At 38.7% G+C, this 12,709-nt stretch overlaps 1 protein-coding gene across 1 annotated transcript in view; it reads left to right on the top strand.

The window, feature by feature from the left end:
* Nucleotides 1-12,709, top strand: part of il1rapl2 (interleukin 1 receptor accessory protein-like 2) — a 211,576-nt gene that overhangs the window by 126,334 nt on the left and 72,533 nt on the right. Inside the window, exons 4-5 of the mRNA XM_035531916.1 lie at nt 6,971-7,157; nt 7,536-7,689. Of these exons, the coding sequence (XP_035387809.1) occupies nt 6,971-7,157; nt 7,536-7,689 (341 nt within the window). The remainder of the gene's footprint in view (nt 1-6,970; nt 7,158-7,535; nt 7,690-12,709) is intronic.

Raw genomic sequence — 12,709 nt, 5'->3', positions numbered from 1 at the left:
CTAAAAGTCCATTTTTATTAACCTTTCAGCAAGCGTATCTCCTTTACAGATAGATACCAGGAGCCTTTACTAAGGAACTTTTAATGCTGATGTCAGTGTCAAGTCTTGTGCTGTTCTGTTTGAGCATTTGGAGTTTTTGGAGTTTTTATTAGAAAGTCTTGCTTTGGGAATGTCCTACTCTTAATGTTGTCATTTCTTTATCTCCTTATTTAAAAATACATTTATTAATTCACATACTTCATACAGAGAACACTTTTAAGTTTTCCCCCATTAAAGTCTTGATAGTTCATGAGCTGGTGTCATGGAATGCTCCCCCCCCCCACCCCCCCACCCCCCACCCCCGAGTCACGTGGTATGGCCCACCGTGTGCAGGGGACTTTATGTTTGTTGCCACGCCCTCCATGATGGCATGCACTTGCATGGGGTGTTAACGTTGATTGTATGTTTGTATTTAAACCCCTGCCAGTGTGAACCTCATTGTTGGTCATTGTTAGTGTAATGTTAGTGTCAATGAGTGTATAGCCACTGTTAGTATAACCCAACGTTTGTACCATTTTATGTTGTCGTTGTTACTGTTCCTGTCTATTAGTGTTATTATATGTGAGTGTCATGAGTGTCCTTTATGTTTTACATCATTAAATGTTTCACATCATCAAGGGAGTCTGTGCGTCCTGCTCAATGCCCTGTGACACTCAGGCGGTGACAGAATGATCAACCACCGCTTCTGTTTGTATGCATTTGCGCCTCTTGTGTGTTTACAGGCGCAACGTCACTAGGAGCATACCAGACTGTCCTGAGATAGGCAGGGAAGCTGCCTTTCTCCTTCTTTCAGAGAGGTCTCCCTTGTTTGCGGCACCTGGCCCACCTTGTATTGGGTGGGCACCGGGCATTGCCATGCTGTGTTTTGTGTGTGCACAGCGGCCTGGGATTCGCTGTCCTGGAATTGGACGCGTCAGGATCCACGCCACTTGAGAAGGGGTTATGTCACAGAATGCCCCCCCCCCCAAAACAAGTCACGTAGTATGGCCTGCAGGGGATTGCAGGGGATTTTAGGTTTGTTGGTCATTGTTAGTGTTAGTGTAATGTTAGTGTCAGTGAGTGTACAGCCACTGTTAGTATAACCCAACCTTTGTACCATTTTATGTTGTTGTTGTTATTGTTTATGCTGTTTGTGTGTTCCTGTCTATTAGTGTTATTATGTGTGAGTGCCACGAGTGTCCTTTATGTTTTACATCATTAAATGTTTCCCATCATCAAGGGAGTCTGTGCGTCCTGCTCAACGCCCTGTGGCACTCAGGCCGTGAGGCTGGATGAGGTGGTGATAATGGTAGACAGGTGCATGGTAGTAGTGGATAGTGTTGGCAGCGCATTCCTAGGATTGGAGCTTCGGTATAAAGGTCTACAGTCTTTACACCACTCTCCAGCATTACGATTCTTTCATGGCATACATTCATATTTGAGACAGCATGACATTAAGTCATGGCAGAGACCTTCATCAGCTTCAGTACACACGCACACACACACACACACTTAAAACAGCTACATCTGTTAAATATATAAAGTTTTAAAACACCCAGCACATGCTACCTTAACATTTGATAGATGTAAAAAACATTAATACTGACATAAGGAAGTAATTGGGTATGCAACAGGCATAAGATGTACCAGTGCAATAGAGTAAGATCATGTACAGCTGGAGGCCTGAGGGTGCATACAAGCAACCGAGTGCTTACATATGAGTTAACACAGTGCGAACATGCTGCAGTGAAAACAGCAGCACTACATCTCATGTAAATGTGAAGCAGGCGCTTGTTTGTAGAGTCCTAGTGGTGTCCCATAGCAACGGTGCTCCATTGTGGTAGAGATGTTCAGGAGGTACTGGAGGTACTGCTTCAGCTTATGTGTAGAAATTGCCTTTCAACTGAGGTACACAGCTATGACAGTAGCATATCACAGTCCTCTCGTTTGCAATACCACTAGAATGCCGAACAGTGTGACAGGTTATAGATTTGAGTGGCTCAGGTTTCAGCATTCCAGATCACCCTAACAACCTTAAGCTTTTATTTTTAAAAATATGTTCTGCCTGCTACACTTTTAGATTATTTTAATATGTGTTATTCATGGAGCACATTTATTTCAGTGTTCAAAAATAATCACTGTATGGCTGAAACCCAAAGAAAACAGTTTTATTTGTTTATTTTACTTTATGAATCAAAGAAGCCCTTCAGAATACATGCAGAATAGAACAATATATAGAACCGAAACAAGAGCAGATACTGTACATATAAAAAGCATTAAAAATGTAAAATGATACCAGTGCCAACAAAGTTGGACTTTTTTGGATTGGCTACCAGCTAAAACCATCTATTTTTTAGCATTCTTATACATATCACTATAAATTTTTCAATATGTTACTGTATATTCTGTTTCTATTGTGTGTAGCAATTTTAATACTTTTAATGAATTGCCAGTTGCAATTGGTAAATTTAATTGGTGCACCACCCTGTTTAACAGGGAACATTTTGTCATTTTAATTAATGTATTAATGACTAATAACTCATGAAAGTCGCTAATTCGATATGTGATTATTTCTTGTCTATAATCAAACATTATAATATCACTCTGGGCTCACAGGTGTAATAACCAAGGTATGTTTATTTATGGTCTTCAGTTCCTTATGATAGATTGTTACTAAGCTTAACTACATGTGGAATTTGTTGACAATATATTGGGCTTTTAAAAGTTCAAATTTCATAACTGGGTAAAGCATATATCCTACTTATCCCATACAGACCACATTTTTCAGCTTTAAAGTGTGTGGAGGGACTAGAGCATTGGAGCATTATTTCTTCTCAATTACTTCTGTCCTAATTAGCAAACCCATGGGGAAATGAGTTAGGAAATCTTTGCCCAGCTATTTTCACCCACACAGACATGGATTCATACAGCTGCATTTCCCTTAACCTCTACTAATGATAGTAATTGTTGATAAAGGCTACCACTCCCTTTATGGCTGAATGAAAGGCAGTGCCATGTAATATTTAAGACAGGACAAACTCACTTCCTCAAATATCTTGCTCTCATTGTGGCCACAGGAATGGGGAGATGTTTTCAGAGCCCCCACCCCTTTCTCCTTGGGTTCATTGATCCGCCCCTCTGTCTGATCTGCAGGTGCTGTTCACAAGCCCTCAGCATGCCTGTTGAATTAACCAAAGAGACCAACGAGAGTTTATATATATATATATATATATATATATATATATATATATTTTTTTTTTTTTTTATTAATATTTTTTTTTTCAAAAAAACATGCTGACCCATGTAAGGATGATCTTTTCATAATATCTAATTTAATTAAGAAGGGAGAACAGGTTAGGAATAAGGTCAGTTTTAGTTTCAGGAGCGATGTTTCATTTGGACACTTACTGTGGGACATGAACGCAAATCAACAGAGTTGATTAATGCAATTTCCCTTTCATGGAAATGCTCTGTAGCCAGAAAGCAGGATGATTTTCGCCAAGAGAATGCTTGGGATTCAATAGGGCACTGTCGTGTTTCTCTAAAGGCCATAATTATATCTGGCAGATTAGATAATATAGATTAGCATGAGAAACCCTCTGAAATTTGCATAAATGCTTGGATTACCCACAAAATTATCAGGTCCAAGACTGCACACAAGCTGCATACATCCTGGAAGCTGTGCATAACACAGGAGGTTAGCGTGAATCATAAAGATTTGAGCACCAGAAACATGACTGAGACTTCTGGATGTCCTTTAGCTGACAGATGAGAAAGTAGAGACCCAAAATGTGGCTGCAGCAAGACCATCAAGCTTTGCATTTTGACACTTGCTGTCAGTATGCAATTGCTCAGTGTTCTGGTGTCCTCTTCTTGGTTGACTGTAATTTCCTGGGGGTTTTATGTCGCTATGGAGAATATTTCTAATATTGTCATGACTGCTGCGACGCTACCAAGAGAATGGGTAATGCAGACTGTGTGTGGTGTGTATGAAGTGTGTACCTCCTGTGACTGACAGCTGCTGATGCCATCAAACAGGCTTTCGGCATCATGGAGCAATCGTGGTGCAATAATTCTTACATCACAATAAGATAAATGATGAGGTTAAATCCAGTGAAGCATTTTCAATTACAAAGCATTTTATTCCATTACCAGCATTAATCAGATGTCTGCCCAGAAGGAAATAGCATGCATGCCCCTGTTAGGCCAAAGATATTCATCATGTATTTGTTACTGTTGTGCCTTTCTGTTTGGTGGTATTGAGTCAGACACATATGAGATGGACATCAGAGTTTCTGGCTTCTGACCTCCTGACGATTAGAAATTACCAAAATCCGCATGTAGTGTCAGTGACTGTCACCCCCTGAAAGATAGAGGATAATCCATGGTTAATGAACCACCCTGCTGTGAGGGGATGGTAGCCCAATGTGAACCCCTGGGGTGGGGCGGGGGGGGTGCATATTTATGACTCTGGATGAAAGGTAGATGTGTGAGGGGCACATGAAAAGTGTCATGTACAAGGGTGTGCTCCCTGATGTTGAAGGCAGTGGGACAGAGACTGTCACTCCTTGAATGAGGGAGTATTTGGCCATACCTCAGTCTCTAACCCAGGACACAACAGGTGGTAAACATGTGCCCTGACCACCAGACTCCATCACACCACACTATTGAAGATGAAGAAAATGCTAAGGAAAATCCTGTGGCAATGTTTTGTCTTCTGTTGTCAAACATGCTGTTTAAAGTTTAAATGAGTGATATCACTTAACACTGTCCTTGAGATGGCAAGTGATACTGCCCCCTTTCAGTGCCCCTCCATATAGATAAAATGAGAGCAATGAACCTAGTACAAATTATCCAATAAAAAAGCATTTTTGCAAGTGTTGTCAAATATTTTCTGTGTTGTTTGTGCAGTGCTGAAAATCAAAATGCTGGGATGTCATTCACAATTTTCAAGCTACTCTAAGGTTCAAAGATGAGGCAGTGCAACTTTCCAAAATTCTTTCTCCTGTTTATGTCCTAGATGGGAAGTTATCATCAAAGGTTGTAACTCACTTGTATTTGTCACTTATTTGATTATATAAGTTTAATACTGAAAAAAATTTCCAGTTGAGATAATCCAAGCCAGGAGCCTATAAGAATATAAGAGAGTGACATGTGGTCACATTCAGATTATGCAAAACAGTGGAATACATGTGCCCTGCACTACTAATTGCAATTAATTCTGCAATAAAACTCCCATGATACATCACAGAACCAATATGCATTTAGAGGTTTTATTTGCCAAAGTCTTCTTTCAATGTGCATGTGACTATGATGACAAGGCATTTAATTTTTAATGAGGTGTGAGTCCTCTCCAAATTTTCCGTTTGTTGTGAGTAGTCTCCCCACAAAAGCATCATCAAAGCATTAGCATTATGTTCACTGATCAACTCTGTCCACGCTTAATTTCCGTTGTGTAAGCATTGTTAATTTTCTGCGCAGCAGGTATTACCATTGTCATAGGCACATAACAGGAGTGTGTGTGACACACACAAGGCCTGCCACCACATCTTTTTCAGTGTTGGCTGTGTGGTATTGTCCCGAGGTGGTGTGCTTGGAGGGGAACATTAAATACTTGATCCTTCCAGGGCGAGGTGTGAGAGGATGGTGTGTCGCATAGCAACACCAGAAGGGGGGAGAGTGACCCTGTGGTTTCCCAGTTCTAATAAGATTATGGACAGTTGCTTGCTCCAGATCTTCAAGTTGGTCTTAAATCTCACTAAGATTCACCCAAGAGGCCAAATCCTGCCTTAGGAATATCTTTCTTCAACTTTCATTTGGTGAAACACTGTGCAGTTGAAGCTCATTTGCCATAACATCATACAGCATGTTGTGTTAATAAAGTAATGGATGTTCTCTAGCTTTTTTCCATCCTCCTACATCGCCCAGACACCTGTATTTGCTAAATGGCTCATGAAATTTACTCCAAAAGGGACAAATGGATTTTTCATTTACTATTGACTGTTGTCTAAAGAGTGCACTTTATGTAGCAGAGGCAGACTAGACAACAGCTGACAATAATGAAAATGGATTGAATGTAAAAGACCAGAAAATAAGGGATTTCACTTACAAAAACACTATTGAAACTGTAGTTGCCAATAATAATGCAATGTCAAAGCCTGTTATAGGAAAATTGGAGAAAAAATATTTTGTTCATTTGTTTGAAACTACTCATACATTTTTTTTCCACATTCTTTTTTTTCCCTATAAAAAGCAAACTATCAAAATCCAGGATAATAGATAATTAACAGATAGCTTTTGTTAATTATCCAGCTTCCAGTAAGGCATAGATCAAATATTCTGCATAGGGAGATAGGGAACTAGACATCCAAAGGCATTTCCTCTTCTACTGGGATCGCAGCCATGGCTTCCCCACAGCAGTCCTGTCATTCATGATGGGACGTCCCTCTCACCACAGCCCGCTATCCCCCTCACCAGCTGATGAATGTTCTATGGTGAGGTGTTAAATCTTGGCAGGTGGTGTGCTGGATTTGTTGAAGGAGGATCAGGGTGCGTATGTGAGGCTGACACTATGCTGCTGTGTAATCCCTGGCCCCAAGGCCCCATGAATTTTTAATAGGACTAAGGATACAGCCATCACCCCTGCACAAGGGCCCATGCCAGGCGGCCTGTGCATTACAATACCGCAACAGAAGATGCCTTGCAGGAAAGTACACATCGCATGGTGATATATTTTGAGCGAGAATGCTGAGATATGCTCATGTTCCTTGTTTCCCCAACTGACAGTTGCCATTCATGATCAAATGTACTCATACTGTTCATATTTTAATGAAAACTAAAAGAATTGCAGTGTAATCACTGTTGGTGTAGACAATTGCATTGCAGAAAAGAGAATAGACAAAAAGGAAATGCTACTTACAAACATGCTTGTAAAACTTTTGTATCCTCACAGAAACACAACATACTGCATGAAGGTGTCCATGTCCTTGACAGTAGAGGAAAGCGATGAAGATCTCTGCTTCAGCAGTCGAATTCGCTACATAGAGAAGGCAGAGGTCACTAAAAGCAAAATGATCACCTGTCCTGACATCGACGACTACCTAGCCCCTTACAAACAGCCCATCATGGCGTGGTACAAGGTACAGTGATTGCATTTCTGTTTAGTATTCTTTAGCGCTGAGAAGATCTGATGAGCACTGCCTTGGAATGTACCATTAACCATGTTTCCATGATTATAGGAATCACATTTTCAAGTGACTGAAAGAAAAGAAAATCTACAAAGTCAAAAGAAAAAAAAAAGTGCTCCTTTTGCATATCAAGTACACCAACTGTGAAATGAAATAGCTGAGAGCTAAACATTTGTGCCTTTTACATTTGACCAAAGTCTGACCACATTACCAAATCATATTTTTGTCTATATATAAGTTACTAGTTTGATGGGTACCTAGCTTTGTGATTATATGGACAGCAATTTCACTGGACTTGCATGTAACACCCTGATTTTTCTGTGTTCACAGGAGTGTCAAAAGAAACTCTGGAGGAGTTCCATAATCATCAACACCACCAACCTCTATATTCCAGTGGTGCAGGAGGAGGATGAAGGGAATTACACATGTGAGCTGAAGTATGGGAGCAGAGTAGTCAGGAGAACAACAGAACTCAAAGTAACAGGTAATTGATCCTCTGATTTGCATACACTCTTAGGTTCCTTGAAGAAAATGGGAGCCCAGTGTTTAGGGAAAAAAAAACAAAGCAACCAGAAAGTTTCTTATTTGAATACCAGGACTGACTGGGTACTTCTGGCTGGTGACTGCATTCTGAAAGAAATGTTTTCTGTCTCATTGTGTGTTAGTCACTTGCATGAGCTTACTAAGACAGAGTTTATATTGCCTGTTTCCTCATCTTTATGATGGTAATTTGGTATTTGATTAGTTTTGTCAGACATGCCATTCTAGTAATTATAGGATATTCCGTGTGTAATGACACATCAACTGTCTGATTCACATTTAGTAGCCACAGCTGAGTGGTTTATTCTTGTTTGTTATGGATAAAATAATTCAGTCAGTTTTAGTTTGTTAAGTGAAGAAATCCAATAAGACTGAAGTGACATAAAAAGTGTGAATTTACAACACCAGGTTCTAAGAAATGGGACAGGACCTTTTAAGCCACTTGCAGTCAGAAAAATGCCATTTTGGACTTCTGTGCTGTGTCTCAGGAAAAAAAAAAATTACTTATGTTCAACCACATTACTAATGAATTGGCATGATACCATTGTAGCACAGTGGAATGAACTGACTCAATGACAAAAGTACAAGAAATGTAAGCTAAGAATACGAAAATGCACAAGGCCTATTGTCTCATAGCAGTGATTCCTGAGCTAAATGAGTCGTTTTGCTCTGCTAATGAGCTAACCTATATGTCCTGGGAACCAGACACATGGACTATCATGAGTCAGCATCGTGGGTTTTTTGTTGTTGCTGTTTTTGTTGGGGTTTTTTTGGGGGGGGGGGGCTGTTTTGGGTTTTTTTAATTGCAGGGTTTAAGGTGGCACTGGACAACAAAGCCATTTGTCTGCACACAGTACTTCATGACTGTCTGTGTTCTGCCAGTTGGGAACAGTGTCATCCGTATCACATGTCAAAAGGGGCTGTCACTAGCTCCCTCCCTTGCCACTCCTGCCCACCATGAGTGGGAGGGTTTTAACACACTTCCCCTCAGCTGGACTGTGGCACTGCGTTGCAGTGCTTAAATTCCTGAGGCAGTTTGTGGGTACTTCTGTAGCTAGTTCCCAGTGGCCACTTAAAAGTTTTGCTTTTCTTTCTTTATTTCAGAGATAGCATGGAGACGGCTGAGAACAGAGTTCAGTTAAACTGCTGCATGCTAGATTTGTGTTCACACCAAATGAATTTAAAACAGTTTAAAAATGGCAGCATTCTGGCTGGATTTGCTTGAAGGTGAAAATGCTCCTCTACTGCTCACATTTGTGGACAAAACTCTGTTAAGTGTCAGAAATTATCCCAAAGGAACATTGGAGAATCTGATGCAAGGTAGAACTGAAAATAGCTTAACAGGCTCAGAGGCTTGGGATCTATTTACTGACCATGTGTTGTTTAAGTGATGGCTCAGCTCTTGGCATCAGTGTTCTGTGCAGCCTCCCTTAGATGACTATAGCTGTTTCTTTCAGGTTGTCTTCATTGATGGTTAAGGGGAAGATAAGTCTGAATGTCACAGGAGACCTTTGTGGGTCAAGAAGCAGCAGACATTACTCTGCTGTATAAAGAACATAGCCATGGATTGAATTCTGAAAAAAACAGCACAGGTTCCATTTGATTACACTCACTGACTGAAAATTATGCGTATAACTAGCCAAATTTGTTCCTGGAGTGAAAGTACATTTAATGAATAGTCAAACTACATAACCTCCTGATTTTTTTCATAGCTATTCAGCTATTTGTTTGTATTGAAATCTCTGTTCTGGAAGATTTCACACAGTTATTCAGTTAACATAATGTCCAGAACCAATCAAGATCAAGCCAACAGAAAAACACAATGACATCAAAGACAACAAATGAAGAAAAAACAAAACAATTATTCAAATAAGTAAATATATAATTTAATAAAATCAGTACCTCTAATGATAAATAAGTATTTTAATAAAATAAATGATGTTAATACTGTAATAATTTTAACACAGCAGGATCCAAATAGATGCTAAAGATGCCTTGGTTTGCTTGCTTTTTTCCCTGAAAAATGGTGTTCGATGAGGAGGGAAAGCACTTTCCAAAGCATCTGAGACCACTCTTCGATACAGTTCATGTTTTTCAGAGCCTTTGGAGCTTATTTGTGCACTCCCTTCTTCAGCTCATCCTCCAGGCTTGCAGTTTTTTGGCTGAGGGAAAGGTGGTTGCTAAAATTTGATTCTGTGGTCCAGGAAGGCTGCTCTAGAAGAATGCTCTGTATCATTGTACTGCAGGAGGGTCCAGTGATATCCCAGTTTTGGCATATGAACAGAAGAATCATATTTTCCTCTACTGTGGCTAGATATATGAAGTTTGATGAAGTCATGTATCCTAGCATATATCCATATGTTCTCCTTCTTGGGAAGCATATCATTCAGCAATACATACAACTGTACTTAGGTCAGATAAAGGCTCTTTTCTGTCTTAATAAGTGAAAAGTGTTTGGGAACTTTCTTTATATGTATCTACCATGAATTGCCATTAAGCCTATCAGCAGATAATCCGTTTTAGACAGATTTTGAAAGATAGTCACTCCACAAGTATTCAACTGTGAAAGTTCTTGACACACCACACTGTCAGCAAAGTGCAGCTTTGTTGAACTCCGATTTTCAAATGGTGAATTTGGTTGGACTTGCAATATGGTGTACTAAATTAGACATAGGGCTGTCTGTGAAAATTAACAGCAGGACTGTAACAAAGTGTATAGATTGGTGACTTAATTAACTATATGTAAAGCAGTTCATGAGCCAAGTAACTTTTTTATTTAAAACATTTATTTTACAGGCCATAGTGTTTGTTTGTTTGTTTTTTTTATTACTTCATGGACAATTATTATTGTTATTTCTGGTCCAGTCAGAACAAGAATAAAAAGGAAAGACAAGTAGTTCTAGACAGTTAGACAAAAAATTATCCAAGGTTTATCAGTTGGCACCATATGCAAAATGCACTGCACAGTATGTTCCTCATGTTCCATGATACAAAACAAAAGAATATAACAAAAGAATAGAATTGAGCTCACTGGAGAGACTCACTTTCTTTGCATTAAGTCTCAGAGCAGAACTTTTTTGTAAGCATGCCTGGAGCATTATTAAAAACTACCTCTCTTTAATGTTATTGACAAGCCAATTAATCATTTAATCAGAGCTAATAACTTTGGGTATGGATACTGAAGGTAATTGGTTGATCAATGATGCCTAATCATAGGAGCATCGTTGTTCAGCATAAGTCCCTTGTGAAATGTGGGTTGACTTACAGTTTCTAAAAAGCCATATTGCGATTGATTTTCAGTCTAATTCACTTAGCATCACAAGACTGTGAATTACAATGCTGCCATGGCTACCACTGACCATGCTGCAAATTTAAGTGATCAGAAAATGTAGACAACAAAGCAGTGAGATTGCTGGAGGTTAATAAAATGCTAGGGGTGAAGTTTGCTGTTATTGAATCACTGATTAACAAGGTTTGTTTTGTTTAAATAAAATTCATATACAGTTATATACATACACATATATGTCTGGAAATGCTTTCCTTCACTCAAATCTAGGTAAAATTGAATAGAATAGGTAAGCAACAGGACAGTTTGCAGTCTATTTATGAAAAGAAAAGGTAGTTATTCAAGTTTTACAGGGATAAATAGTAATACATCACAGTTTTAAAATGCCAAAAGCTCTAGGAACTATGTACATGAGCACATTTTATGCAATTATCAGCACATTTTCACAATTACAGATTTGTAGGTTTCGTATCAGCTAGTGTGCATGGAAAGGTAAATGTGCTTATGGATAGCAATCAGGAAGATTTTGTAATTATAATGATTCTTAAGAACTGATTTGCATGACATTACATGAAACTGCTCTCACATGTTATATTTCTTATGAATTATTTGTGGGTTGCAATAATATACCATCAGTAATAAACAGGAATCAGGGGAAATATAGCAGGAGTTTAGAAATAACCCACTATAGAAGTAACGTTGCTGTATTTATTTTTTTGTTTATTTTAGTTGAGTAGAGATATAATTAGTTATATAAACAGATACTCAAGTAAAACTAAATTACATCTATTTTGAATCAAGAATAACCTTAGTTTACTGTTAAAGTAAGAAAGATGCTCCATTCAAAAACGGAAGTTCAGTGCCAAAATTTCAATTGGTTCCGTCCGGAATAATCTACTTTATTAAAATGGAAAAAGGCAGGTGATCAAAGGGCAAAGCAAATCAATCAATTAGCCCACTTTGTGACTGGTGCTGCTAATGAGTTCTGATGCCCTACAGCTGAATAACAGGCATCCATATAGGATACATTTCTAATTAGCGTGCTGTTTGTTTTCAGATAAACATTCATTGCTGTTGGAATGGAAGTGCTTCACGTTTTGGTGGTTGTTTTTTGGTGGTGTGTGTTTCTTTCATGGTAATTTCATGGTAAATGTGTCTCATTTTCTCTCAAAGTTCATAATGAGAAACTATTGTAACTAATGTACTTAGATGTATATACCCTTTTTTTCAGTATATACTGTTTTTTGTTTTTTTTATGTTACCTGTCAAAACATGTCCATTACTTAAGAATTCAACTCAGTAGTTTCAAGACATATAAATACATTTGGCCACTTTTGCCATTATTTTATGTCATTGACGGAACCCAAGACTGAGTAAGGGAATATAGTAAACAAGCTTTTAAAACATGAATTAAGTTGCAGAAAAAGCAATGAAATTACAGGTCTCTTAAAAACTACCCACTTTTTCTTTTGAATAAGACTGATTACTTGTATTACAATTGATTTAAGAGTAAGAAAATCCTGAGGTGGGGGGACAACACAGGACAACATTCACAGCTAAGCATCCATTGTTACAACAGAGTCTGAATCATACTCAAGTTACAGTTGTGGTGGCTCAGTATGACGACCTATAAAGCTGTATTTTTCACCTCGGCAGTTCATATTTTATTGCAAATTCA

Source organism: Electrophorus electricus, chromosome 12 (assembly GCF_013358815.1).
Source record: "Electrophorus electricus isolate fEleEle1 chromosome 12, fEleEle1.pri, whole genome shotgun sequence".
NCBI classification, from domain to species: Eukaryota; Metazoa; Chordata; class Actinopteri; order Gymnotiformes; family Gymnotidae; genus Electrophorus; species Electrophorus electricus.
The sequence above is the reverse complement of the archived record's forward strand: the minus strand, read 5'-3'. Positions and strand labels throughout refer to the sequence as shown.